General features: G+C 41.1%; 1 protein-coding gene across 1 annotated transcript in view; it reads left to right on the forward strand.

The window, feature by feature from the left end:
* The window catches only part of COG5 (component of oligomeric golgi complex 5), a 343,620-nt gene that overhangs the window by 300,014 nt on the left and 17,087 nt on the right, over nucleotides 1–26,519 (forward strand). The window contains exons 16-21 of the mRNA XM_019543552.1: nucleotides 4,165–4,227; nucleotides 5,140–5,243; nucleotides 7,952–8,189; nucleotides 18,592–18,668; nucleotides 19,200–19,326; nucleotides 21,853–21,932. Coding sequence (XP_019399097.1) covers nucleotides 4,165–4,227; nucleotides 5,140–5,243; nucleotides 7,952–8,189; nucleotides 18,592–18,668; nucleotides 19,200–19,326; nucleotides 21,853–21,932 — 689 coding nt within the window. The remainder of the gene's footprint in view (nucleotides 1–4,164; nucleotides 4,228–5,139; nucleotides 5,244–7,951; nucleotides 8,190–18,591; nucleotides 18,669–19,199; nucleotides 19,327–21,852; nucleotides 21,933–26,519) is intronic.

The following is a 26,519-nucleotide window of genomic DNA, read 5'->3' on the forward strand; positions in this document are numbered from 1 at the left end:
GGAGAAACAAAGTTGGCTTCCTGCCACAGAGCTAACATTGGCCTGTGCTGTCGGGATGATACATGTGATTTGCAGCTTTCCAGCATCTCAGGTTGCACCTTTCCCAGCCAACTTCTGCCAAGAAATCTCCCTTCTCTATGTTGTGATTCCAAGCTTGGCCAGACACCCTCAAAATCATCCCTCTTACAACTCCTGCTCCAACTTGCAGGTTTCCTGCAGGTTATTATAGGCATAGATAGTAAGAAGGCAGGTGGAGAGTGAAACTGAGGGCAAGACAGGCAAGTCGCTCCAGTGTTGTCTCCCCTGGTACAGACTGTGCAGGAGAAACAGCCTCTGCTTAGCCAGGAGAGGAGGCAGCAGCGGCCGGGTCTGCCCTCACAAAGAAAAATATGGCAGGGTCAAATGACCAAAGAGGTGTGGGCAAAGTGGGTGGGGACTGCGGACTCTGTAGTTTCCTGCTCACACCTCAGGGGCTTCCCTTCCTCCTTCTGGGGCAATTTGTCAAACTCCCCCCCTCTTCTTTCAGCAGCAGCAGGACTGTCCTCTCCTCTATGCATTACCTTGTAATTGCAGGGAACATGTTTTAACGTTGATACCATGTAACATTCCACAGATTTAGCACATACTAAGTGTCCTGTGCAACACAGTGCACTGTTAGACAACATGATTGCATGAGTCAATCTTATTAGCCTCATTTTCCCCGTTGTTCCCACTTTTTGTTTAAACAGTTGTATATTGTGTATTGGTTGCCTCAAATTATATTGTGAGCATTTGTGTTAGTGGTTGTTTTATACTATAAACTATTGCAACACTCTGAGTCTAGGGACAGACATGATATATAAACTGGTTCAAGTGGTCAGAAACTAGTTTAAATCTGTAACAGAACAGATGTTCAGTGCATATAAACCAGTTTGAAAATGGTTGACCTTGTTTGAGCTAAACCTGGTTGAATGCAGTATCAGACTTAACTGATGTGGGTCAAACTGGTTTATGCAATGTCTGTCCCAGACCCCTTCCTGGTTTAACTTAAACCAGAGTTCCCTAGCATCCCAGATGCTTTGCAGCCCTGGGCAGGGCTCTCTGCTTGAGGGCAGGGCTGGCCCTGCCCTTCTGCCTGGCTTCCCCCTACCTCCCTCCTCCACTCCCTGCTCAAGCAGGGATTCCCCCCTTCCCTCTCCCATAGCATAGACCATAGCTAGCATGTGGTATGCTGCTAATGCTGAGAGGTGTCTGTGTAAGACAGACAGGACAGTATCCACTTAGGGCTTTTTGGAGCTAATCAACAGCTGGTAATGTCCCTCCATTCCTTCCTTGGAAAAAGCTGTTTAAAAAGAGCTTGAACTAATGAGAAAGGCTTTTGTTTTCTTGATGTGGTGCTAAATGCTGTTGTCAACTTGTTTTTGGTCTGGTCAGGAGCAGCGGGGGGGGGGGGGGGCAGGTTGAGGGGACACCTCCCTAATCGGAGCATTTTGTTGTGGCCTGACACCCGCTCTTTGCTTAGCATAAAGAAAAGGGAAGGGAAGGCTGCTCTAGCTTCCCCCTGCTTCTAGCCTGAGCCACTGCAGGCATGAACCGGCATTTCTTCAGTCCAGAGGGAATGTCTGGATGGTTGCAAACCAGTTCAGCCTAGCCAGGTTAGACTAATCTTCAAAGATTGAATCAGTTCTTACTCAGGCTTTTTGAATGTCTGTCCCTTGTCTGAAAGGTGGCTTTAAACCTATTAGGAAACTAAATGCTATCACACTATAAGTTATAGATTGTAACAGATGAGTGAAAAATGCTGAGAACTTTTCAACATACCCACAGCCCTCTGTATGGGGAGCTGAGGAACACAGGACCGGAAGAGAACTTGGATCATCCAATCCAGTCTCCTGCTACAATGGTAACCATGTCATATAATCACTTTAGTACATTTATCAAGCTCCAACTTAGACTCAGTTTTTTGCCTTCTATACTCCTACTGAAAGGCTGTTCCGGAACCTCTTTCTCCTTACGATTAGAGACTTCCTTCTAATTTCCAGTGTAAATTTATCCTTGGTTAATTTATTCCTATTTCTTTTGTGCCAACGTTGTACTTTAGCTTAAATAGCTCTTCTCCTTTTCTGGCATTAGCCACGCATAGGGGGTGCATGTGGGTTCAAGTGGATCCCCTGAGATTGGACACTGCCAGTGACATATGCGGGTGGTCACCAATCACCACTCAGTGCTTGCCACCCTCCCCCCTTGCTGCCGACACTGCCGAAGCTGCCTATGGGCAGTCGTTTCTTGTCACCCTCCCCCCCACACCAATGCTGTCAATGGCATCTGCAGGCAGTCACTGATTGCCAGTCGGTGCTCACCACGTCTCCCCACCTTGCAGCCGATACTCCTGCAGCCACCTGCGGGTGGTCCCTGCTTGTCGTGCCCTTGCCACTGACATCACCATGGCTGTTTGTGGGTGGTCCCCGCTTACTGTCACCATGCCCCACTGCCGCCCCACTTGCGGGTGGTTACCATGCCCCTCCAGCTTTGGCAGGCACAAGTCATTCATGTTTCCTGGTGTTTAGCTGTTGGTTGTAACAGTGATTATATTCATTTTCAGCCTTTGTTGTGCTTGGTTCAACCAAACTAGTTTAGTCTTCTCCCATGGATAACCTCTGCATTCTCCTGATCATCCTAGTAGCTCTTCTCTACCCCCCATCCACTTTGAATTAACCTTTCTGAGAGGATCTCCCCACCTTCCCTCTCTCTCTATGTTAGTGGCCTGGACTTCACCTTCAGTCAAAAACAGCCCTAGGAAGCATAAAATAAATAAAAGCATTGCCTCTTGAATTTCCCATAGGAGATTGCTCCTCTGACTGAGGTCTGTTCTACAGTGAAATTTCAACATGGCTGTACATATTTCTGTAACAATTAAGCTTACTGAAACTGTGCCAATAATGGTTACGCAGTCAGCATAAACCATGACAAACTACTATCACTTCTGTACGCTAATTTTGATTAAACCCTGGTTTGAATAAAGACAGGCTCATAAATACCATACTGGAGTTACTGGCTTTAAAATGTTCCAGAAAGCATGAAAATCAGATAAAATCTGTGTGAATTTTGCAAACAGGTGGTATATCTAATTTTAAATCTGCTCTCTGGCATCTCAGTAATGAACCTACTGTTTTCTGATGTTGATGTGGGATCTGATATGATTCAGTGTTAAATGTTATTTAATAATTAATATGAGAGTATTTTAAAATTAAAGATAAAAAGATTTTAAAAATATAAATATGTTGATAATTGTAAGAAAACTGATAGCAGTTTCCAGCTTTCTTTGATTTTAATCTTAATGTGCTTGTAGCTGGAATATGAGCAGTGATTTCAACATCACTTTACTTATAAGGAATGTAAGTACTCTACAAATACATATACTTATAACAGTTGTACAGCTCTCCATAAATCCCACGCAGTTCAGTAGGAGAATAGACCATTTAACTTCTATCACATTGTATTGCTATTACTTCAAGCTAGAAATCCTAGAAATCCAGCATTTCAAAATGTATAGTTTTGATTTGGAAATAATTAACAGCCTATTGAGTTCCTGTTGAGCTTAGTGGGAGTCATCCTTTTGCCTTCAGTGGGAGTGAGTCAGACCCTAACTGCATGGAAAGCTTAAGAAAGCAGCAACAGAAAATAAATAAATGCAAGTGTATTTTAAATGGTGCCCTCTGTACAATATCAATTATCATTGATCTGGAGCACTAGAGAAGCTTCACTTTAGACTCAGTTGATCTAAAGTTTTGTTGTTTCTAATGCTGTAGAGGTCATTGTGAATATCTGGCATTTGGATCTTCTGATTGCCTTTGAGAAGTAGATGCTGCATCTCAGTTATTTCTTCTTAGAATTCAAATGTTTTTACCAAATGAATAATATTTTGTCTGTGATTTACCAGATCAACATTTTCTGAAGGATTTCTAAATATTTTTAAAAGCCATGGGTGCTCTTTCAGACACTGGATTGATCTTGTGGAATACCTAGCTTTGAAGATTTCGTCTACAGCATTTTTTTATGATTCATAGCTGTGGCCCATTTCTCTGTAATTAATGGGAATAATCAAATATGAGTTCAAGCCAAACAAAATGTACTACCTAACCCGTCACTGAATTTCAACTATGTTAAAATTATTTTACATTTTAGGTGGTTTCCAACCAGAGTTCATTTCCAGCAGTTGCTGAGCAAACTATCGCTGCAGCCTTAAAGGTAATTGAATATCAACATACTTTTAAGTTAAAGCTGAAATTTTTTGTTTTGCTATACTTAAAATGGGAGCCAACTTCTACTTTGTTGTCATCTGGTACCTTTTCTGACTATATGGACCTCCCCTTGGCCACAATATACATTCACTTAAACTTTTCCATCGTTTACATTTCCTCTGTCCCTTAGCCATGTTTACATTTGATGTCGAATTTAAGTAGTACTATATTTTCTCAGATACAGCACACTTTGGAATATAATGCACAACTTTTCTAGAGTTATGGCTGCATGGAGCAGGGACAGACACTCTTCTTCAGCTGACTCACCCTCCATTTGCTGCTTAACTAAAACTAAAACTAAAACTAAAACCGTAGCTGTTGCTGAAGGCTGGTATCCATGGGTTGATCTATGATTTTGAAACAAGCTAGAGTTTCCAAGACTATGAAATAGGGAGAGAGAAATTGGGAGTAGCCAGCAGACAGCAAAATTGCCCTGAGAAAGGTTAGCTTGATTAATGGAACACCCAGACCATTAAAAAGGAGAGATTATTGTTAACACCTTTGAAGTGAAACTGAAGTGCACGCACTTCAGTAAGTTTTATATGCAAGGAGTACCAAAGTGCAACACGCCCACTCAAATAAAAGCTTTACTTCAGTAGTATTAGTAGTGGTAAAGAAGCCACATTTTCCCTGCCGTAGTTAAATGGCTGAATAAAGATAAACAGAAGCTAACATCACATTTTCCTTTCTTTTAAGTAGTGTCTAATATGGGATAAAGGAACACTGTTAAAATGAAGAGAGCAAATATCTGTAACGATTAATTTATCCTTAATCAAGATATATTTCAGGTGTTAGAAGGTTTTCTGGGTTTGTTTGTTTTTTTTGCTGATTTCTTCCTGTCTTGATTTCACTCTCTTAGGCAGTCCATGATCTGATGGGTAGCGCTGTGCAACCCTTATTGAATTCAGTCGGAGACTCAGTAGAAGCTATTATCATCACTATGCATCAGGAAGATTTTTCTGGGTAATCAGTCACTACTTTCATAGTTTATCATTGTCCTTGTTTATTGTACATGCTTAACATCCTTTAATTGCTGCAGTGACTGCAACAGGAACTTTTGCCTGAGGGCTTGTGTGTTTGACTGTCATTTAACACAAAAAGCAGAAGGAAGCCTAGCCATTGATCCAAGCAGTCATAATCAGATTATACCTGCCTTTGTTTTGACTGCCTGTAAAGTAAAACTGGTCAGCAAACCATTTCAAATGAAAACTTCTCTGGGTGGGGAAAAGGACTTTTTAGAAAACAACTTTTTTGTGAGACATTTTCAACAATAGTGCTTTTTGTTTTTTCAAGGAAGTGTTTTTTTATAAAAAAAAAAAAAAAGTCAACTTTTTTTATCAAAAAGTATTGTCCAAACCATTATTGAGAACTAAATGAAATGTATTGTTTACTAAAATTCAAGGTTTTGATAAATAAGAAGTGTGGATATCTGTTTTGGATAACCATTTCTGTAATATTTTAAATGAAAAATTCCATGAAAAAATGTGAATCATTTGGAAAATAGAATCAGTTTTGAACCCTTTGAAATGAAAATAGCTTGAAAATATTCCCTAAACTGAGTCTAGCATTTTTGATAAGTTGTTCCATGGTGGCAATTGGTTTTAAAACCCAAATACTTGGTTTGCAATGGCCACAGGTTCCAAGCATTTGTGGAGAATGCTTCCATAAACCTTGACCTGGTGCCAGTATTTTTGTGTTGACTCCATTTATCTGGCAGTGAGAGCATTAGTGGTGACCTCTCCCTTGTGGTGTTCACTGTCACCCCAACATGTCATGCATTCTCTCTTTCTAAGGCAGCCATTCAAAAAAGTACATTTTTATAGACCAACTAGATAGTTGCAAAAAAAATTCTTTATTTGCAAGCTTTCAGGCTCACAGCCTTCCTCAGGCGAAGGAGAATGCAAAGATTATAAAATTTATCCCAGGTAGAATTCAAACTTCATATTGCTCAGGAGAACTGGAGAATGGTACAAGTTCTTCTTGGTGGCAAAAATCATTTTATGCAGATTTTATGCAGATTAGGCTTGGACAAAAGTTGGGGCAGTCTACCTTTTAAGGTGTCTGCTGGTAAGCAGGATGTTGTATTTTGCTTCCTTCTAGTTAAGATGTTTTCATATTGCACAAGAGAACTGGTGATGGAATGGTTCTTCTGGGTAAAGAAGTTCTGTTGTGTTGAGGTTGCTCTGCAAATATGAAACAAAAGGCTGGAGCAGGGGTGTTTGCTTCCAGGTCACAGGGATTTTGCTTCTTGTAAAATTGTGATGTTTTAGTTTTAAAACAGCAAATTATGATATCTTCCATGTTTCAGGGATAAAGGTTTTAGCTGTACTGATCTGAAGGCAAAAACAGTCAGTGTGGTAGAGGTGATATCTTTTATTAGAACAACTAGATAGTTGCAAATTTTTTTTTCTTTATTTGCAAGCTTTTCGGCTCACATGCCCTTCCTTTAATTTGCATAAAATTAACTTTTCCACCCAGGAGAACTAATACAACCCTCTAAGTTTCCTGTGCAATATGAAATTTCATTTCTACTTGGGAGTAATTTTGCAATCTTTGCATTCTCCTTTGCCTGAGGAAGGGCACGTGAGCCCAAAAGCTTGCAAATAAATAATTTTTTTGCAACTATCTAGTTGGTCTAATAAAAGATATCACTTCTACCACACTGACTACATTTTTGGAGATGTTTTTCATTTTGATTTTCCACTTGTCAATGACAGTATTTACCAGCTTCAGTCTTCCCTCTTCTTAACACAAATAAGTACTCTGTGGTTTGATCAGTTGATACAAACCATGGACTTTTTAAATCCTGCAAGATGATACGTGCCCTGTCTTCCCACTCACATCTTAGAGTACTCTAGAGCCTGACTATAATTCAAAGAGAGAGATCACTGATCACTATGCCCTATAGCTCAGACTCTGTTTTTGCCCCGATTAGAAGAAATTATCAACAATTTTGGGTGTCAGACATGGGCATTTTAATGTCTTGTCTGTATTTACACCTTTCTGCTATCAAAAGTTTTACTGGCGGACAGCAACTGCCACAGCCAAGCCATCAGAGCACAAAATCTAAGCACTTTTAGTTATGGAAGGGACCACAGTAGTCAGCAGGTGTGAAAGTATCTGCATACACCTTCTGTCAGCTGATAGACAGAAGCAGAAGCCTTTTTCTTTTTGTTGTCAGATGTGGTACAACTCTTCTGGGAGGAAGAAAGGCTTTGTCCCAGTAGACAAGCTGTGAGTATGCTCACACTCAGAGTTTTGCTGGCAGAACAAACTAGGCCTAAGAGAGAGTGGGTTTGAGACAAACTGAGCTAGTTACTCTGAGACATGTACCTAGTATTATTTCACCTAACATTAAAGTATTATACCAACAGTTGGGACATTTAAGCTTAGGAGCTGGATTTAGAGCTCTAGCCTCTGAGCTGATGGAGGCTGTGCAAATTGGATAGGAGGGGGTGATTTCCTGTAGCTTGTCATAATGGCAATGGTTGATCAAGAAAGATGTTAGACTGCAGTTCCAGAGGGAGCTACGTACAGGCAGAAATAAGATGCAGTAATTCATACCAGCAAGAGAAAATTACTTCATGGGATAAGAAGCAAATTAAAAAGAAGTAAATATTTTTAGTTGTGTTATAAGGATGAATTGAGCTGCTTTTTTACATTTTTGGTAGATCATTATCCAGCTCAGGAAAACCAGATGTCCCTTGTTCTCTGTACATGAAAGAATTACAGGGCTTCATTGCAAGAATCATGAGCGACTACTTCAGACACTTCGAGTGTTTTGACTTTGTTTTTGATAACGCTGAAGCCATTGCTCAGAGAGCAATTGAACTTTTTATTCGTAATGCCAGCTTAATAAGACCCCTTGGTGAAGGTGGGAAGATGCGACTCGCTGCTGATTTTGCACAGGTAAGCTTAAGGGCTCATTTCCGTATTGTTTGGTTCCCGTATTAACTGAAATTTGTAGCTACTTAATTCCCATCAGAATATAGATGACAGATAACTGTTGAAACCGGTCCACTTTGGGTCTTTTAATCTTATCATCACCCTTTATCATTATGAGGCAAATTTTGTCAAGCCTGAAGCCTGCCACTGATGTCTTTAAACTGATATGAATTCAATTTATTTTGTAATGCCAGCCTATTCCTCTTTACCACTGATTTGCTTCATTGGAAACTCTTCACCCGTTTCTCAGGTGTTTCATGGGTTTTCTGTATATTCCCCCAATGCCAGCAGTGACTATGGTCATTGATTGGGCATGCTTACATTGTAGGTTACAAACTAAAGAAACATCAGCACACGGTGAAGGCCTGTCCATGGCTGTGTACCGAAGGAAGGACAGTGTTTTGTGATTCTGCTGGTGTATCTCCACTCAAATATATTATTCTCCTCATTTTTACTCAACTGATAAACTAAACACGGTCTATCAGATAATTCCTGTTTCCAGTGGAGAATTTGCTATTTTCACATAAAAGACATTAATAGTAACACAATGTAATGTGAGGATTTCAGAGAATATAACATAAATATCCTGCGATCTGGTAACCAAAGGCTAGGTCAGTTTTAAGATGCTAGTTATCTTTATCTTCAAAGCACAGAGGGACAAGTTTTTGGTTTTTGCCAAATTGTTCATTTATAAATTCATATTTATTATGTGTAGGTGTGCAGTATTTATATTTAATGCTTAAAGAAGCTTATATATACCTGATGTATAAATATTACTATAACAATGAAATATCCCTTCCTTTGTCTCTGTAAACACATTTTTTCTCATCCTGATGTAAGTTGCCTTTCATCTAAAAGGCAGAAATATGTTCTTATCTCAGTGCGAGGAGCTTTACATGCTGTCTCCCACTGTGTTGACTGCAGTTACTGAATGGACAATTGAATGACAATAAATCCTCTGATCTCTCTGCTGTTGTGCTGTGAGAGAAACTTAAATTAAACGTATAGTTCTCTGGTTCTGAATTTTACTTCTTCCCCTATCTTTAGCTGCTGCTGCTGTTCTTATAGCTGCCTTCTGTGCTGCATTTATCTCTCCTTCGCGTCCTCTTCCTGCTTTCTTTTTCTTAAGCTATACTTATAACAGGAAATAAGTGGCTGGGTCTCTCCTGCTGCTGCTGTTGCCTGTGATTCAGCTTCCCTCGTGCCAGCATCTCTAATCCAACTAATGAAGAAACCTGGCCCTGGGAATTCTGATCTTAAAGTGCTGTAGAAAACTTCAGTATAGTAAAACTTTGTGCCATGAGTTCCTGATACAGATCTTCTGCTAGCATTGTGAGTAAGGAGATAGAGCAACCTCCTACTTCATGAGTAGTTGGTTCATGTCCTCTAGTGTATGTATCAGCAATAAACAGAACTGTATAATCAAGATTCCCACAATGACATGTGCTGTGTTTCATTGTAATAATCTTCTGTGCATTATAGATAGGGGTCTACTAAACTCGAGAAAGTGGCTGGTTGATTTTGCGGGAAAATTGTGGTGTTGGCTACCATATGCACAGGTGGATTGCTTTGTCCCCTCCCACCATGACTCTGATTGGCCGAAAGACCCTGGTGGCCCTGCCCCCTACCACTGATTGGTGGAGAGGGCTGTCCTTCATATAGCCCCAACCCCTCATTGCTGATTCGTAGATAAGGGTGGGGTCACATGACAGGGAGCCATCAGCCAATCAGGGGTGGGGCAGCAGTCATCTTGCCAGCTCCTCTTTTCCCCCAGTGGGCTGTATGGCCCGGCCACAGTGATGGTGAGGACTGCTGGCTCCCACTGGGAAGCGAGCATTTTATTTTTAGCAAGCTTTTTATTTCCTCCCACAGATTTTGCAGAAATCTCCCGATTTCACAATTTCTGTGAAATCCATGAAATTGAGATTTGATTAGGTCCCTAATTATAGATGCTGTCCTAGTATTCAGATCAGTTGTGTGCTGGATTGTCAGATATAAACATAGGTAACTGTCAATCTGCACCATGTTACACTGCGTACACTGAAGAAGCATACAAAGCCCTAAAAACTATTTGCAGTTTACAGGCTCACCATTTATTGGGAATCCCTTGTGAATTTACCTGTGATGAACATTTACAATATTTATAGAAGACCCATTTATTTAAGGTATTCTCTTAGAAAAGCACTTCTCATCCAGGACAAATGGATGCATTTTTAAATTTTATTTTTACATTTAGAACTAGTCAGACTGGAAGCACTTTTTCCTGGGGTCAGGCAAGCCCTCTTAAAGACATTTTCCTGACATTTATCCAGCCAGTGAGGAACCAGCTAGGCATCAGAGAGGTTTTTAACCTGCTCATTGCTGTGAGTTTTGTTGCTTTGTGAAAACAAAGGTCTGTAGAGTTATGGTGATCTGGTGTATCTTAGACTTTGATGCCCTGCTAAATGATTAATAGAGACACTGAAACAGAGGAGGAAAAGTAAACATTATAAACTCAGAAATTTATTGAGAAGGAAGGAGGATTTCTCTTATTTGGCATGAAAATTGATGTTCTGTCAAAATAACATTCCAAAGCTCAAAGGGAAAAAAAAGACATTTATTAAAAGAATAATAAGTAAAAATAATAACTGTACTGAGATGAAATGCACTAAAAATTGCAAGGCCTATTAATCCCCATGCTTTGTGATGTAATTCAGTCATCAGAATTAGAAAAGATCTTGATAGATTGAAGAGCTGGGTAAAAGAACAGAATGAAGATTAACCAAAGGCACAAGTACAGAACGGGAGATAACTGGCTGGGCAGTAGCATGGCTGAGAAGAAACTCGGGTTCTAGCAGATCACAAGACTCAAAATGAGTCGTCAGTTGCAAAAAAGCTAACATCATTTGGGCTGCATCAAGAAGAGAATTACGCGTAAGGCGCAGGAAGTGATAATACCAATCTACTCAGCACTTGTTAGGCCACAGCTGGAGGATTGTGTGTGCAGTTCTAGGCTTTCCATTTTAAGAAAGATCTGGAGAAGCGGGAGAGAGTCCAGAGGCAAGTGACAAAAATGATAAAGGGGTTGGAAAGCAAGCCCTGTAAGGAAAGGCTGAGAGTGGTAGATATGTCTAGCTTGGAGAAAAGGAGATTAAGCATGATGCAGTTTTCAGTTATTTGAAAGACTAAAGAATAGGGAGAGGACATGAAGAAATGGTTTTAAATTGCAGCAAAGAAGTGAAGATTACATCTGAGGAAAAATGTCCTTGTTGTTAGACAAGTAAGGCAGTGGAAAAGACTTTCCAGGGAAGCTGTAGAATCTCCTTCACTGGAGGTTTCCAAGAGGAGGTTGGATAAGCTCTTATGGATAGCATTTCTGCAGGGAGCTGGACCTAGTAACCCTTCAGGTCCCTTCCAAAAATGTGATTCTGTAATATATGAAAGACCACCCTTATCCCATGGGTTGGTTATAATTCTTTTTCACCATTTTTAAAGCAACCAATTGTTGGTTCCTTTCATGATTCTCTGTATATTTTGTAACTGTCTACTCTGTTGCAGCTTTATGCTTGTTTTAGTGTAGCTTAATTCTTGTGTTACACTCCAAGAGTTTCAATAGGGGATGGGAAGCTCTGCTCTTAGACTTTATATTTGCCTTAGCTAATACTGTCCTATGAACTGTTTTAATCTTGTTAAGTCATTGTTTTCTGATAGACAAACTTTTATTTTACAACTTTTTTTAGAATTTTATTTTCAAGTCTTTGGTGTTTATTGGCTCAGATGCATCTGGAGTTTTACACTGATATTTTCTTAAATGGAATTATACTCATACGATATAAGAGACAAGGAACAATATTTATTTTCAAGATCTCTAAGCAGACTATAAGTGTGACTCAACTAGATTTGTAATATTGAAGATCTTTAGAGATTAATCTGAAATTAAAATAGTGTGAAAGGAAATTTAGTTGATAAAATTGGTAACCAGTTTTATATACTGTTAATTATTTGATCATTTAAAATAGAGTTGCAGAAATTAAATGGAAGTCTAAAGAGAAACCCTTGTGTCTAGGGTTTTCAATGTTGTTTTGCTACCCGGGGATGCATCCAGACAACCACAAGTGTGGTTTGTGGTGCTGCAGCCCTGTCTGTGGCACTGCAAACTGCATGCACCACGTGCAGACTTTCATCCCATTGCTAATTTGTGGTGCAGTGGGTTTTTATGACACCAGGAGATTGGGCCAGAAAAAAGCAGGATGGCACACATGGCAGCATCATGCACTTTCCAAAACCAGAGCCTGGCCAGCCAGAGCCACACTCTGACTGCTGGCCAAGCTCTGCATGCCTGGAGGCCCCCAGGTAAGGGCATATACAGGGGGAAAAGCAGCAACACAAATTTGTCACTGCTTTTTTCCCATGGCAAACGCACACCCCTTCTTGTGGGGATGCAGCTCAGGAGTTTTTCAAGAGAAGTTTGTATGGGAGTATTCTTAAGGCATTTCACTGAGAGTCCAGGAGATCTTGATTTGGTACCAAGCAAGAGATAATCTTGATCTTTGTGGCCAGTTGTTCTAATAGTGGATTGAACAGAACATGAACAAGGGGGCTTCTTTGGTACCTCCCCCAATAAGATAAAATAAAAATGTTGACTGCGTAAATGTTTACTATTGAAATCCACATTGAGAGATACTGGTGCAATGGAGACTTATTTCCTACCGTTTAGCTTCTAGGAAGGGACGGGAGTCAGAACCACTGTCTTGGTATGTGATTTTGTATGAGACCTGATTCTCTCTCTGCCCCTCCTAACTATAAATTTTTACTTACAGATGCTGGGGTTTAATTAATATTTGTGTAGAGATATGATATTCTAAGATCAAAACAGAACAGATAAATCTCAAGTATCTTTATTATTTTTCTAAGAAACTTTTCCTTCCTTTTCTCTCATGATGGGAGCTAAAAAACAATTCTGCTTTAATCAGGGTTGAAATCCGAAAGACAAGAAGTAGCGGAGCTAAAGTATACTCAATATTTAATGCCTTCTATCTTCCCAGAAGAAGGAAATTACTTTTTAGTATGCAGTATCTTGGAGGTACTTCATAGCTGAAAAATTTATTTTAAACACCTATCATTTTGGAATCCTTGTATGGTAGAGAAATCAAATTCTACATCCCTTCAAGGTCAATTTTTTCATATAACAATTGCGAGTCCCACTGCTTCCCTACTAATATTTGCTTTAAGACTCTGTGATGCTGAAGAGCTAGAGAAAAGCATTTCTGAATTAATGTTTGAAAACTTGGAATTCTTTTTGGCTAGGAAAAAATAATTGCTAACAACTACAAAAAAAATCTTGTTAAGATTTTCTAGCTAGAAACACAGACTTTTAGTACAGGCATACCTCGTTTTATTGCGCTTCGCTTTATTGCGCTTCGCAGATATTGCGTTTTTTACAAATTGAAGGTTTGTGGCAACCCTGCGTCTAGCAAGTCTATCAGCACCATTTTTCCAACAACATTTGCTCACTTCGCATTTTTTAGCAATAAAGTATTTTTTAATTAAGGTATGTACATTGTTTTTTTTAGACATAATGCCATTGCACACTTAATAGACTACAGTATGGTGCAAACATAACTTTTATATGCACTGGGAAACCAAAAAATTCGTGTGACTCACTTTATTGCAATATTCGCTTTATTGCAGTGGTCTGGAACTGAACCCGCAATATCTCCGAGGTATGCCTGTACAAGGTGATTTTAAAAGATGCTGTAATAGCCAGTGAACAATAACTTCATCATGGAACTTTTTTTTAAAAGTGCTTTGCAGTATATGTGCCTTATGTGTATGCAGTATATGGGAATAGATATCAACTTCATCCTTGGATTGCTGAACATAATCTGGTTAGACAAGACAATCATGAGAGGCAGTTATTCACAATATGGCTAGTCAGTAAATAGCTCAGCAAATAATTGATCAGCTAGCCGTGGGGTACAACAGGGTCACATGAGAGAAAAATAGGAAAAAGATTTTCTGAGGCTTAAATGTTTAGTGAAGGCTGATGTGACAATGAACAGACATAAAGTTATATATAGAAATTGGCCAGGAGGCTGTAGCTTCATTAAATGCACTGTAACACAATAACACTTATATTCTGTAACTGCATTGAATGAAATGTATTAAAAAACCCAGCCCACAAAAGCACAGGGTATTGGACAAAGGAGAAAGGGATGGGAGGCAGTGGGCGGTGTTATTCCACCCGTGGACATTCGTCACTTTCAGAATACTCCTGTTAAGTGCCCGCAGTGTTCAAGACCAGCATTCCTGTAGGACAAATTTCTATTCCTAGAAATCCCAAAATCTTTTGCTAATATAGCCACAAGAATGGATCCAACCTCCATAGGTACAAAATGTTTGTTTGGTACTTAATTAAAGGGGAAAAACATCTCTTCTACTTCTCACCTACCATGAGTTTTAAAGACAGCCCACTCTCAACAATTTTCATCCCAACTGCATATCTATATTTATGATCAACCAGATTTGCGATCCTGAGGGAATAAAATAAAAGAAGGTTCTTCCTAATATCCAGCCAAAATTTTCCTTGCTTCTACTTCTGTTCCCTGAGGGCATGTAGAATAGCTGATCACCATCCTCTTTATAACAGCAGATTTTTATTTGCAGGCTGTTATCAAATTCCCCACTCCCCAGTCTTGTCCTCTGAAGACTTAAATAGTTCTTCTAATTCTTCCTCATATGTCATGTTTTCTAGATCTTGTTTTTTGTTCTCCACTGTGCCCTTTCCAGTTTGTTCATGTCTTTCTTGAAATCTGGTGCCCAAAACAATACTCCAGGAAAGGCCTTAGGACTCAGTAGATAAGAAGGATCACTTCCCATGACTTGCATTCAACACATCTCTTAATATCTTTGAGGCCATGGATGCACATTCATTTCAGCTGTTCCCGCAGTGATGGCAGCAGCTCTTGCCACTGCTCCCCCTGTGTGGGGCATGGGAATTTGGCAGCAAGAGAGGGTGATCATATTTATTGCCACTGCTCCCTGCCGCCAAATTTCCCAATTCATGGGGAACCCTGTGGGTCAGATATCTATGGCTCTATGGGCCAAAGGTTAAGCACCCCGATCTAATTCAGTCAAATAAAGCACATGCTCAAATAAGAGGAACAATCTTAATTATACTTGAATTGTAGCTATTGACTGACTACATCAAGTTACAGTACGTAGTGTTGGAGGTCTGAGTTTATATTGTTCAAGTATGTTCTTACCACATTAGCCTCACTCATTCCCACTTTTCATGACTCATTCTAGAGGGTATAGACTTCCAAACTCACAAAACATTTTTTATTTGGCACCTACTGTTTCACGAATCAGCCATCTGCTTCCTTTAAATTTATATAGTTCTGGCAATACTCATAATTTCCTAGAATGAATAAAGGTTGGAGTTTAAGAACAGAGTATTCTAAAGTAAATCATGCTCTTTTGCATACTTAAGACCAAAAATGTGGAGTTAAGGACATTCTTAAGCTATTGGTCATATAGATTATTGCCATTTGTTTTAATGAGTTAGTATCTCTGGCTGAGCTTTGTGAAAACAAAAGTTCAACTAAAATCTTACTTAATCATATCCACTTTTGGGGGAAGAAATCCTTTAAAAAATGTTAGGTAACATCCTGTCTAGTCTTTTCCTAGGTTGTGTCTCTCTCCTCCTCAGAGAGAGCAATTTGTACTTGTGCCTTGATTTTCAGTGGTCCAAGTAGTAGTTAGGTGACTAGTTTGGAATTTTATAAAGCACTAAAGGGATTTCAGCACCTGCCTCCTATTGGAAGTCATTTACTTCCAGCCATCACCTGAAAAGAAGTAACAAGAAAATCTCACTCTTAGTTCCTGTTAACGTTCAGTGGGCGTTAGATGCTTCATTGCCATCTGGGCCTTTGAAAAATCTCCTAATTACCACTTTACTGTCCCTCTACCACTGCTACTTTGCTGGTTTATCATATTGAGGGGTGAGACATGAACCAGTCTAAGAGTATGACAACACAGGTGGCCATACCCACTTTGTTCTTGTATGCACACAGTAACGAAGAATCCCACATATACAGTTAAATGTGATTTGTGAAATGTCTGTATCAGCATGTGATCTGGCAGTATTATTGGGGAAAAAAAGGTTATATTATCAGAGAGAATAATGACATTAAAAGTCCTTTGCTATAAATATCATCCTGCTACAAATACAGTGGAGTGAGTTCAATAATGTTATAAAAATGTTGAGGATTTCAAAGTGTCTTCTATTCCAGCTATTTATTCATTTTTGTCCCTTTGAAATTTAGTGTAATTATGCAGTATATAGAAATAGAAAGCCTCAACCAACAAGAGTTTGAACCATCAGCATCTGGGCATCTGGGCTACACAATTCTGATCATGCAAGTGCTGGCAGCAGCTACTTTTTTTGCCACCCCCTCTCCCAGTTGGCACCTGGGTAGTTTTTCTGTTTGCCCTGCCCTAGTTACTCCACTAAGTTAAGTAAATAAGTAATGTCAAAGATGTTTTTTAAATCAATGATTCAAAATGTACATGTAGAGTAAAGTTCCTATCCCACTATTGTTGAGTGCCACCTTCTGGAATGGGAAAGACTTGCCACGTGTCTAAAAGCCATAGCCACTGTTTGTTTATTTGTTCATTATTAGTGAAATATATAATACTGCTGGGCATTTAAGTGATGATGTAGTGAGATCATGGTATTAAGGGATTTCATGTCTGTGTTCTAATGACTTTTACACTTTCTCAGCTTCCTTTATAAAGGATGATTTTTCAGTTTCTATTACCCTCCCCCCAATAACTCTACATGGGATCTGAAAGTTGAAATTGTTTTTTGTCATACACCTCACCTTGAATCAGGATTTGGTCCCTGGCACTTGGGGTTCTGTGCTCTATGAAAAACAAAAAACACTCTCTAGCAATCCCCAATTTTGTCACTGAGCCCAGCAGCTATCACTCAGAATCCAGAGAGCAGATCTTTGAGTTAGAAGGTATCACTCTTAGATGTGACTATGCCTTTAAGTAACCCAGTGACAATAAATCTCAGCTGTCATCTTGTAGTATATATAGATTTTGTGCCCTTGTATTTTGGGGAAGGCTGTTTTGTCATCTCTTCTACCCAGAGGGATGTTCAGTAGGGCTGTGTGAGGTTTCAGTCGCTGATTCAATTTGGTGGTGATTCAGCCTGATTCAGTGGCTGAATCTCCAAATCTGAATCAAATCAGGAGACCCTTTAATCTCTCCGAATTGAATCGGAACTCTCCAAATTGATTCAGAGAGATCTGATGATTCGGACATAGACACAGCTTTAAATGCTTTTTCTACATATGTCAAGGTACCAGGCGGCTCATGAATGCTGAGATGATGGGCAGATGGAGCGTCCCCAGTACACTCAGCAATGGACTCAGAAGTGGACCAGAAGCACTTCCGGTCCACTTCCGGGTCTGCTGTAGAGTGCGTGGGGGACCGGCCCCCCCAGCTTGGTGACTGTTGCCTCCTGGGTCTGAGGGTGCACCCAGGATCCCCCATGGCCAATTGCTAAGCTGTGGGGGTACAAGGGGAGGGGGTCCCCCATGTGCTCAGCAGCGGACCTGGAAGTGGACGGGTCCCCCTCCGACCATGCAGGAAGTCCCCACACTAGTGTGGGATGCTCCATCCACCCCACCACCTCAGCATTCACAAGCCGCACCTGATACATCGAGATATGAAGAAAAAACATTTAAAGCTGTGTCTATGGCTGAATCAGTGATTCTCTGAATCAGCATCAAATCATCAGATTCGGCTGAATCAAATCAGGACAGTGATTTGAATCAACTAATTGAATCGCTGTCCCCCAAATTGGGCTGAATCCAAATCAAATATGGCCAGCTTCACACACCCCTAATATTCAACCATACTAGTAACATGTCTCTGATACTGGTTTTAACACTAAGGTCCTATCAGTAGTGTCACTAAAGTCTATCTAGATACTCTTTCTTCCTAATCTATGTCTAGAGTTTGGGATACTGATATAACTACTGACCAGGAAACTCACTGGTAAAGATGAAATGGCCCAAGACAAACAGTGCATCCAGGATAGTCTCTTGGGAGCTCATTGTATTCTCTCATGTACTTAGTTGTGAGCCACCAGTAATCACTGATCTTTGGGGTATTGCACAAAAGAAGACAAAAAAGCCTTGGCCCAGTCAGCTTGCCCTTCAGTGAGAATTCTTCTCTTCCAAATGTGGCAGTTAGTGATAAGATGCTGACCTGGCATGCTGTCTGTCATTATCATGTAAAGGCCCACTGGCTGGGCCCAGAGCTTTGCATCTTGGGGCATTTTGATTCAAGTAAAAATCTTTTGATTTTCCAGATGGAGTTAGCAGTCGCTCCACTCTGCAGGAGAGTATCTGACTTGGGGAAGTCTTACAGACTGCTGAGGTCATTCAGGTAAGCTGCACTCACGATATCTCGTAACTAGTGTAACCAAATTGTAATTTTAAAGTAAAATCCTGCTTCCCACTAGTTGTAATTGTAATTAAAAACCTTCTGGCAACTTCACGTGCAAATTAGCAACAACTTAGTGTTTTTCTTTTTATAACCATACCATAACTATGATTTGGTGAATTTTGTCATGGTAGTGTCAGCTAAATTGTACCTTTTTGCATTGTTTTCAGTGTTAGTTATTATGATAATGAACTGTGTAGTCATACTGCATTTTCATAACAATATAGAACTTGTGCTCTATTACAGTGTTGGTAGGTTGTGTAATTAAAATAACAATCTGCTTGTACAAATTATCACCTACAAATATTGCATTAGGAGGTTATGCTGTAAATTGGCAAACTAGTGAGGTGCACAGGAGGAAATAATTTTCATTTCTAAAAGGTGTAACAGTATTGGCACAATACATGCAATATTCTCAGCTACACCCTTTTCCTTCCTTTCAAAGTTCTCTTATGTAACTTACTTTTTTTCCAGACCACTGCTTTTCCAGACTAGTGAACATATTGCCAGTAGCCCAGCTGTGGGAGATATAATTCCGTTCAGCCTGATTCTTCAGTTCTTATTTACAAGGGCACCACCTGAGTTGAAATCACCATTCCAGGTAATCAGTTTAAGTCTCTCCCTCCCTTTTTAAAATTTTCCATGAGTAGGTGAATACTGCTGTCCTTTTTAATTCATTTAGTCAAAAGTGTTTGAACCCATGTTTGGGTTATGGCTTGTTGGTTTTGTTTTATTTGTTTTGTGGCAAATGTTTTGGGGTCACTGATTCAAATTTTAGTTAGTTATAGAAGTAAAAAAAATAGGTGTCCTGAGAATAAGTTGTATTGAAATACAGGCAGTCTTCGACTTACAGCATTTCAAGTTACAACATTTCGCACTTACAGTGTTTATAAATTGACACCCTGTTTCAACTGTACAATGCCAGTTTTGACTCTACAATGCTTGATCCAATGCGACAAGTTCGCTGTATCGCTCATCGCCCTGGAGAATATCTGTCCAAACTTCCTTGGACACTTTTGTTAAGAAAGCAACCAAGACTCCTGAGAAAGACTCCAGCCAAGAGCTCTTCAAAAAGTGCAGCAAAGTCACCTCAAAGAAGTCCTTCCAAATCAATATGATTGCTATTTACAATATAAATACATTAATGTAGCTATATTACTCATCTATAATTGATCAAGTACAAAATTCTGGGGTATTTTTGGTAAAAAATAGGGTATTAGGCTTTGGTTTAAGAACTAATCCCCCATTTACAACATTGTTTCTTATTGGTTCCGAGTTACAGTGTTTCAACTTAAGATGCAGTTTTCAGGAACCAATTGGGTCGTAAGTCTGAGGACTGCCTGTAGTCAAGAGCAGGGCTGGCCTTATGGGTGGGCAGTGTGGTCAAACATCCATAGTGCCATGGTCAGGGGGCACCACCCCCCCGCTACTGCTGCCTCCCTGCTAGACTTCATCCCATGCCCCTGCCTGCCTGCCTTTGCTTGCAGCAGCACTGCTGACTTGGAGAGAGGGTGGTGGAAGTTAGCCAGCTGCAGAGGTCAGCAATTATAAGGAGGCATCGCTTCCTGATGGACAGGGTGGAACAGGCAGGCTGTGAGCAGCGTCTGCTGCCCAGCACCTGAAACTGGCTTTACAAGTCCTACTGTTGCATAAACCAGTAGCATCTGCTCATTGTGTTCCTGCTGCTTACCATCATGGGCACCTGCCTAGTGCTCCTCACCAAATTCTTTGCCTGGGGGCTGCTAAAAGAAGAGCCCACCCCCACTTTTCTCCCCTTGCCCCAGTTGATCACCGAGGGATGTTGTGGGGAAACAAGTCTCCCAGTCCTGCCCAGCAGTTCCCCCTGGGCTTTATTTCTAAAACTTTTGCTAATACTACTACAGACTTTAACTCAAAGTAAGGGTGCCAAAATATACCCAGGGCGCCATTGTCCCTAAGGCCAGCCCTGGTCAAGAGTTGCCTTTTATTCTGTCTGCCAAATGTAGGTGTTCCCCTATTTGCTTCTTTTACTGCTGATGAGCCTTAATTTAAAATATCTCTGTGAAAAATATTGTGGTGTTTATTTTGTTAAAGGCTTCTAGTCTGTAGTCAGGCACACCTCTGTACAGTGGACAGTTATCCCCTCCACCATGTGTGCGTGCACACAATGAGTATGTATTTATTTATTAATACAGCATACTCTGTTTAAGCACATAGCAAGATTGATAAAAGCCTCTGCACTGACCTGAATTATGCACATACTGAAAGTTAAAATGTAAACCAAGCTTGTTAAGTGTACAGAGCCCTCAGTGCCATGGGATTAGCACCTCAGCTCTCCTCCATTTCAAGACTTTTTGTAGTTGGTTTCAACTATGCTGTTAGAAACCTTGAAAATAAGGGGAGCTACTCGGTTTCAGGGCTGTTAAAAATAGCAACTGTGAAACTGACAAGGTGCTTGCATTTTAGTCGTCTAGTACCAACACTGTGACAGCTGCTTCCCCTTCCTTCCGGTGCAGTTAACTAGAGTGCAGGTAGTTAGAAAGCAAACAGTGGGGCTGAAAAATGAGTGCGCTTAAGTGCTTCTGCACTTAACTGATATTCAGATAACCAGTGCTTCTTACAGTTTAAGCTGGGGGCAGGAAATTACAGCCTGCTTTATTATCCAGTTAAGTGAATTATGTACTTCTCTACTATGCATGTAAACAGCTTACACTGTGATAAAGTGGGGGAGACTGCTCATGCATATGCATCCACACATACATACATGGTAGCCAATAGCATGAATGTGTTTTAAGCAGAATGCTTACCTGGGATATGGAAGATCCAGTTGCAAGTCCCTGAACTTAGTCTGAACAGAGCTGGAAATTTTAATGTGTCTCTCTCCCATCCTAGAGGATTACCCTCCCAGGGTTATTGACCATTCTGGGGTCTCCTGCTTCTCTGTGTTGGGTTTTTTGCTTTTATCTTAATGCAGACTAGGGAAGTCTATGAAAAGGTGTGCTGGTCAGGGAAACTGTTTCCTGATTAGATCTACTAATGAACCAGCTTCACTTGGCTTTAATTTATTTTGTCCCTGAAAATAGTATGTATGTGTTTGACATTATAGTATGTAGTTTAATTGTTTTTTGTCCATGTTTCTGTGCATCAGAGAGCAGAATGGTCTGTTGCCCGTTATTCCCAGTGGCTGGATGATCATCCATCTGAAAAGGACAGGCTTGTTCTCATAAGGTAAAAACAATGCTTTTCTTCTTCAATACATTACAATGAAGTGGTAGGCCAGCTGCAAACCATGGCTGCTCTTATGAAATAAAGAGATTTGAACTGTAGGAGATTTGTTCTAAAAAGGGTTGCTTTCTTCCAAACTTTAAAGGTAACCTGCAAAAGGTTTACAAAAAAGGTCCCTTTGTTAAATTTCAAAAGAGGGATACTGTACACCGTTATGTTTAAGAATGTTACAGCTACTGTTTAACAAAACTATCTCCTTAAACTTCTGAGCAACCTATGTATGCATCAGGCTTCCTGGTTTCTATGGCAGGAATGAGTGACGTCAATGACATAACAAAGGGAATTAATGGGAAAACTTTGTTTATGGTAGTTGTGATGTTACCCATTCTGCAGGAGAAACCAAGAAGTCAACAGCTTAGGATTTTCAGGAGGTAGTGTGTCTCAGATTTTGTTAAAATAAAAGACATCTTTTTACAGTAACTTTAGCGTTAAAGAACCTTTCCTGTTTTGGACTCCTGAGGCTTGGTTTGGGTTTTTTTTAATACAGAGTTGTGTTTCAAAATAAAAGCTGTAATAGCCAAAGAAAGCAGTTTGTAAAGGCAGAGTTGAAGAACTACATGTGTTCCCTTGCTTCTTAAATTTACTTCTACTTAATGCTCATAAGTTGATGAATCATCCAGCATGCAAGCAAACTGTACAAGTCGAATTTGTACAGCATGACCCAGATCCTGTGCCCTCTTTTGGGTTGTTTCTTGCTTATTACACAAAGACATATTGTATCCACTTGACTGGATTTACCTGATCTCAGCTCAAAGGAATACTATTAACTACCAATCCAGTCACTTTCATAAAACAGATCAAAAATATTTGTGGGCACTGCCATGTATGACCCTCCTGTATGAGGGAAACTAACAAATCTGCAGGACCATCCAGAGAAGTCTCAGGACTGGGATAGTGAATATCTCTACATGCTTCCTTCTGAAAGAAACCACAGCATCTCAAGATGCACCCCCCCCCCCCGCAGGAGACAGTGTTTCACTCAGGCTAGTCTCTACTGCTCCAGCTGAGCAGGAAGTGGAACTTCATAATCCACATATTTTGCTGCAGAGAGAGACAAGCTGACCCTGAGCAGTCTGGATCAGCTGGTCAGGGCTGCCATGTGCACTGCTGCCATATGTCTCCAGGCAGACTGCAGGAGCCTGCAGAGCACACTGAGATATGTGCCCTGACTGTGCAGCATCAGCACAGCAAGCTCTGTGCTTCTGTCTGTTGAGGGGTTTCTGGGTAAGTTTTTCTACCAGGAAAACCCATAGAATTCTCCCAGATCACATGTGTATGCAGCCAGAGTTGCACATGACCTTTTCATAAATTGGAGAAATGTGAGCTAGACAAAATTACTATGAGGTGGATAGACATCTGGCTCAATAGCCTCAAGCAAAGGATCACAGAATCATAGGACCGGAAGGGATATACAAGATCATCAAGTCCAGTCCCCTGCCATGGGCAAGAAGTTATTGGTCTTAGACAAGCTCAGTAAGGTGTTTGTCCAGTCTCATCTTGAACACCTCCAAGGATGGTGACTGCACCAGCTCTGCTAGGAGTGTGTTCAGATTCTGATGACCCTTTCAAAGAAAAAGTTTTTCCTTATGGCCAGCCTGAAATTACTTTCTATTAGCTTATACCCATTGATCCTGTCCTCCCTTGAGGTGCTTTCCTGAAGAGTTGCTCCCCTAGATCTTGATGCTTACCCCTGATGTACTTGTAGGCGGCTATCAAGTCACCTCTCAGCCTTCTCTTACTCAGAAAGAGCAGGCCTAGTCCCCAGAGTCTTCATAGGGCCTATCCTCCATGCCTCTAATCATATGGGTGGCCCTTCTTTTACCGTCTCAAGCTTATCCACATCCTTCTTGAAGTGCAGAGCCCAGAATTGGACAGAGTACTCTGGCTGTGGCCTCACCAGTGCTGAACAGAGAGGGAGAAGCACCTCCCTGGATCTATTGGCCACACAATGGCTGATGCACACCAGAGTTCTCTTTGGCCTTCTGGCAACTCATTGCACTGTTTGCTCATGCTCATCTTCCAGTCGGTCATGACCCCCAGGTCCTGTTCAGATGCTGTGCCAGCCAGTGGACCATGACCCATTGTGTAGTTATAGTGAAGCTTCTTCCTACCCAGGTGAAGGACCTTGCACTTCTCCCTGTTAAACCTCATCTGACTGCATTCTGCCTGCAAATCCAGTCTGTCAGGGTTGTCCTGGATCTTTGCCCTACCTTCTGACATGTCCACATTTCCTCACAACTTGGTATCATCTGTGAATTTGATCATTGAGCTTTCTGCCCCCTCATCTAGGTCATTAATAAATATGTTAAAGAGCACAGGTCCAAGCACCAATCCCTGGGGGACACCAGTACAGACGGCCCCCCAGGACAAAGCCATCCCATCAATTACAACTCTCTGGAATCGGCTTCTAAGCCAGTTGTCCACCCACCTCACCGTAGGCTGGTCCAGTTCAGTACTGTCCAGTTTGGTTGAGAGAATTTCATGAAAGACCAAATCAAAGGCTTTACTGAAGTCTAAGTAAATGACATTGACCTTCTGCCCCTCATCCAGATGTTTAGTTACCTGGTTGCAGAAGGACACCAGGTTTGTCAGGCATGATCTACCCTCAACAAAGCCATGCTGGTTGCTTCTTAACACCCCCTCAGTTACCATCTTGTAATTGATGGCCTCCTTAACAAATTTTTCAAAAATTTTACCCAGGACTGAGGTCAGGCTGATTGGTCTGTAGTTTGCAGGGTTATCCCTCTTCCCTTTCTTGAGGATGGGCACTATGTTGGCCATCTTCCATTTGTCAGTGACCACTCCTAAGTTCTGTGACTCTTTGAACAACTTTGCCAGTGGCACTGATATAAGCTCAACCAGTTCTTTCAGGACTCTCGGATGCAAGTCATCTGGCCCAGCGGACTTTAAAATGTCCAAGTGTTGTAGGAGATCCCTCACCTGTTTGGGATTGATTTCATGTAGTTTGTTCCCATATTCCCTGGGCCGCTGATCAAGTGAACAGCCCCCATGTGTTTTGAGGAATAGTGATGTGAAGTAGGTATTTAGGAGTTCTGCCTTTTCATGGGGATCGACTGTGGGCTGCCCCTGAGTATTCAGTGGGCAGTAGATCCCAATTTTTTTCCTTGCTCCCTATGTATCTATAAAAGGACTTTTTGTTGTCCTTTATTCTAGTTGCCAGCTTGATCTCCACACTTGCCTTGGCTTTTCATGTCTTGTATCTGTGGGCCCTAGCAATACGGGTGTATCCCTCTCTAGTTGCTGAACCATTCTTCCATTGCTTGTATGCGTCTTCTTTCTTTTTCAATGGTTCCCTAACATCCCTGTTGAGCTGAGTGGGTCTCTTGGCTCCTTTTCTGCTTTTTGTCTGTGTGGGGATGGCTTGTTTTTGGGCAGTGAAAATTGTCTTAAGGAAGCACCACTGTTCCTGAACTCCCAAGTCCTCTGCTGGTTGCAGAGGGCCTGTCCAGTTAGCCTCCTGAGGCTAAACTTGGCAAAGTTTGCCTTTCTGAAATCTAGGACTTCTCTTCTGCTGTTTGATTTCCCAGTCTTATGGTGGATGGTGAACCTAATGAAGCTGTGATCACTGTCGCCCAGAGTATGACCAATCCTCAGGTTGCCTATCGTCCTCCCCTTTGGTCAGTACTAAATCCAGAGTGGCTTTACCCCTATTAGGTCCTGTGTCAGGAACAGATAGTCTGTTGTTGCCAACAAGTTGACTGAGCTGTTGGAGGTGGCCGAATGGTCCTCCCAACAGATATCAGGGTAGTTGAAGTCACCCATGACAATCATGTTTCTAGTGTGAGCTGCCTCAGTCAGTTCTCTGGAGAATACCTGACTGTTCTCTTCTTCTTGGGAGGGAGACCTGTAGTGGACTCCTACCATCTCCCCAACCCAATCCTTCCTGTAAAGCCTATAGCCTTCAATAGTCAGTGCCCAGTCATGTGTGTCATCCCACCAGGTCTCTGTCAACCCAGTCAAATCAAATTCCTTATCTACCAGAAGGAGTGTCAGTTCCTCTTGTTTATTTCCTGTGCTTCTGGCCCTCCTCAACAAGTCAGCAATTATTGTAGTGAAGAGCTTCTTCCCGCTGGTTGTGAGATGAATATCATCCTTGGTGTGTAGATAGCTGAAGTTAAACAGCTACATACCAAGGTCAAAGTGTCCAAAACCCACACGATTACACTATCTTTAAGCCTGTGGTTGACTTCCTTGATGCACTCCTCCCTTCAATGGCCATGGCCTTTAACTGAGAGGATTGAGAAGACCATTTGTGCTCCTAGTTCCTTGAGCACTGCCCCCATGGTCCTGTAGTCTCTCATGATTCTCCTGGGGCTACTTCTCACTGTGTTGTTGGTGCCCACATAGACGAGGATCATGGGGTAGAGGTCAGTAGGGCGGACTGGTTTAGGGATCCTCGTCATAATGTCTCTAATTCTGGCTCCTGGAAGGCAGCAGACCTCTCGAGCAAAGGGGTCTGGATGACAGATGGCTCCTTCCATGCCTCGCAGCAGGGTGTCTCCCACAACA

This window comes from Crocodylus porosus, unplaced genomic scaffold, assembly GCF_001723895.1.
Source record: "Crocodylus porosus isolate Cpor-Errol unplaced genomic scaffold, CroPor_comp1, whole genome shotgun sequence".
Taxonomy (NCBI): Eukaryota; Metazoa; Chordata; order Crocodylia; family Crocodylidae; genus Crocodylus; species Crocodylus porosus.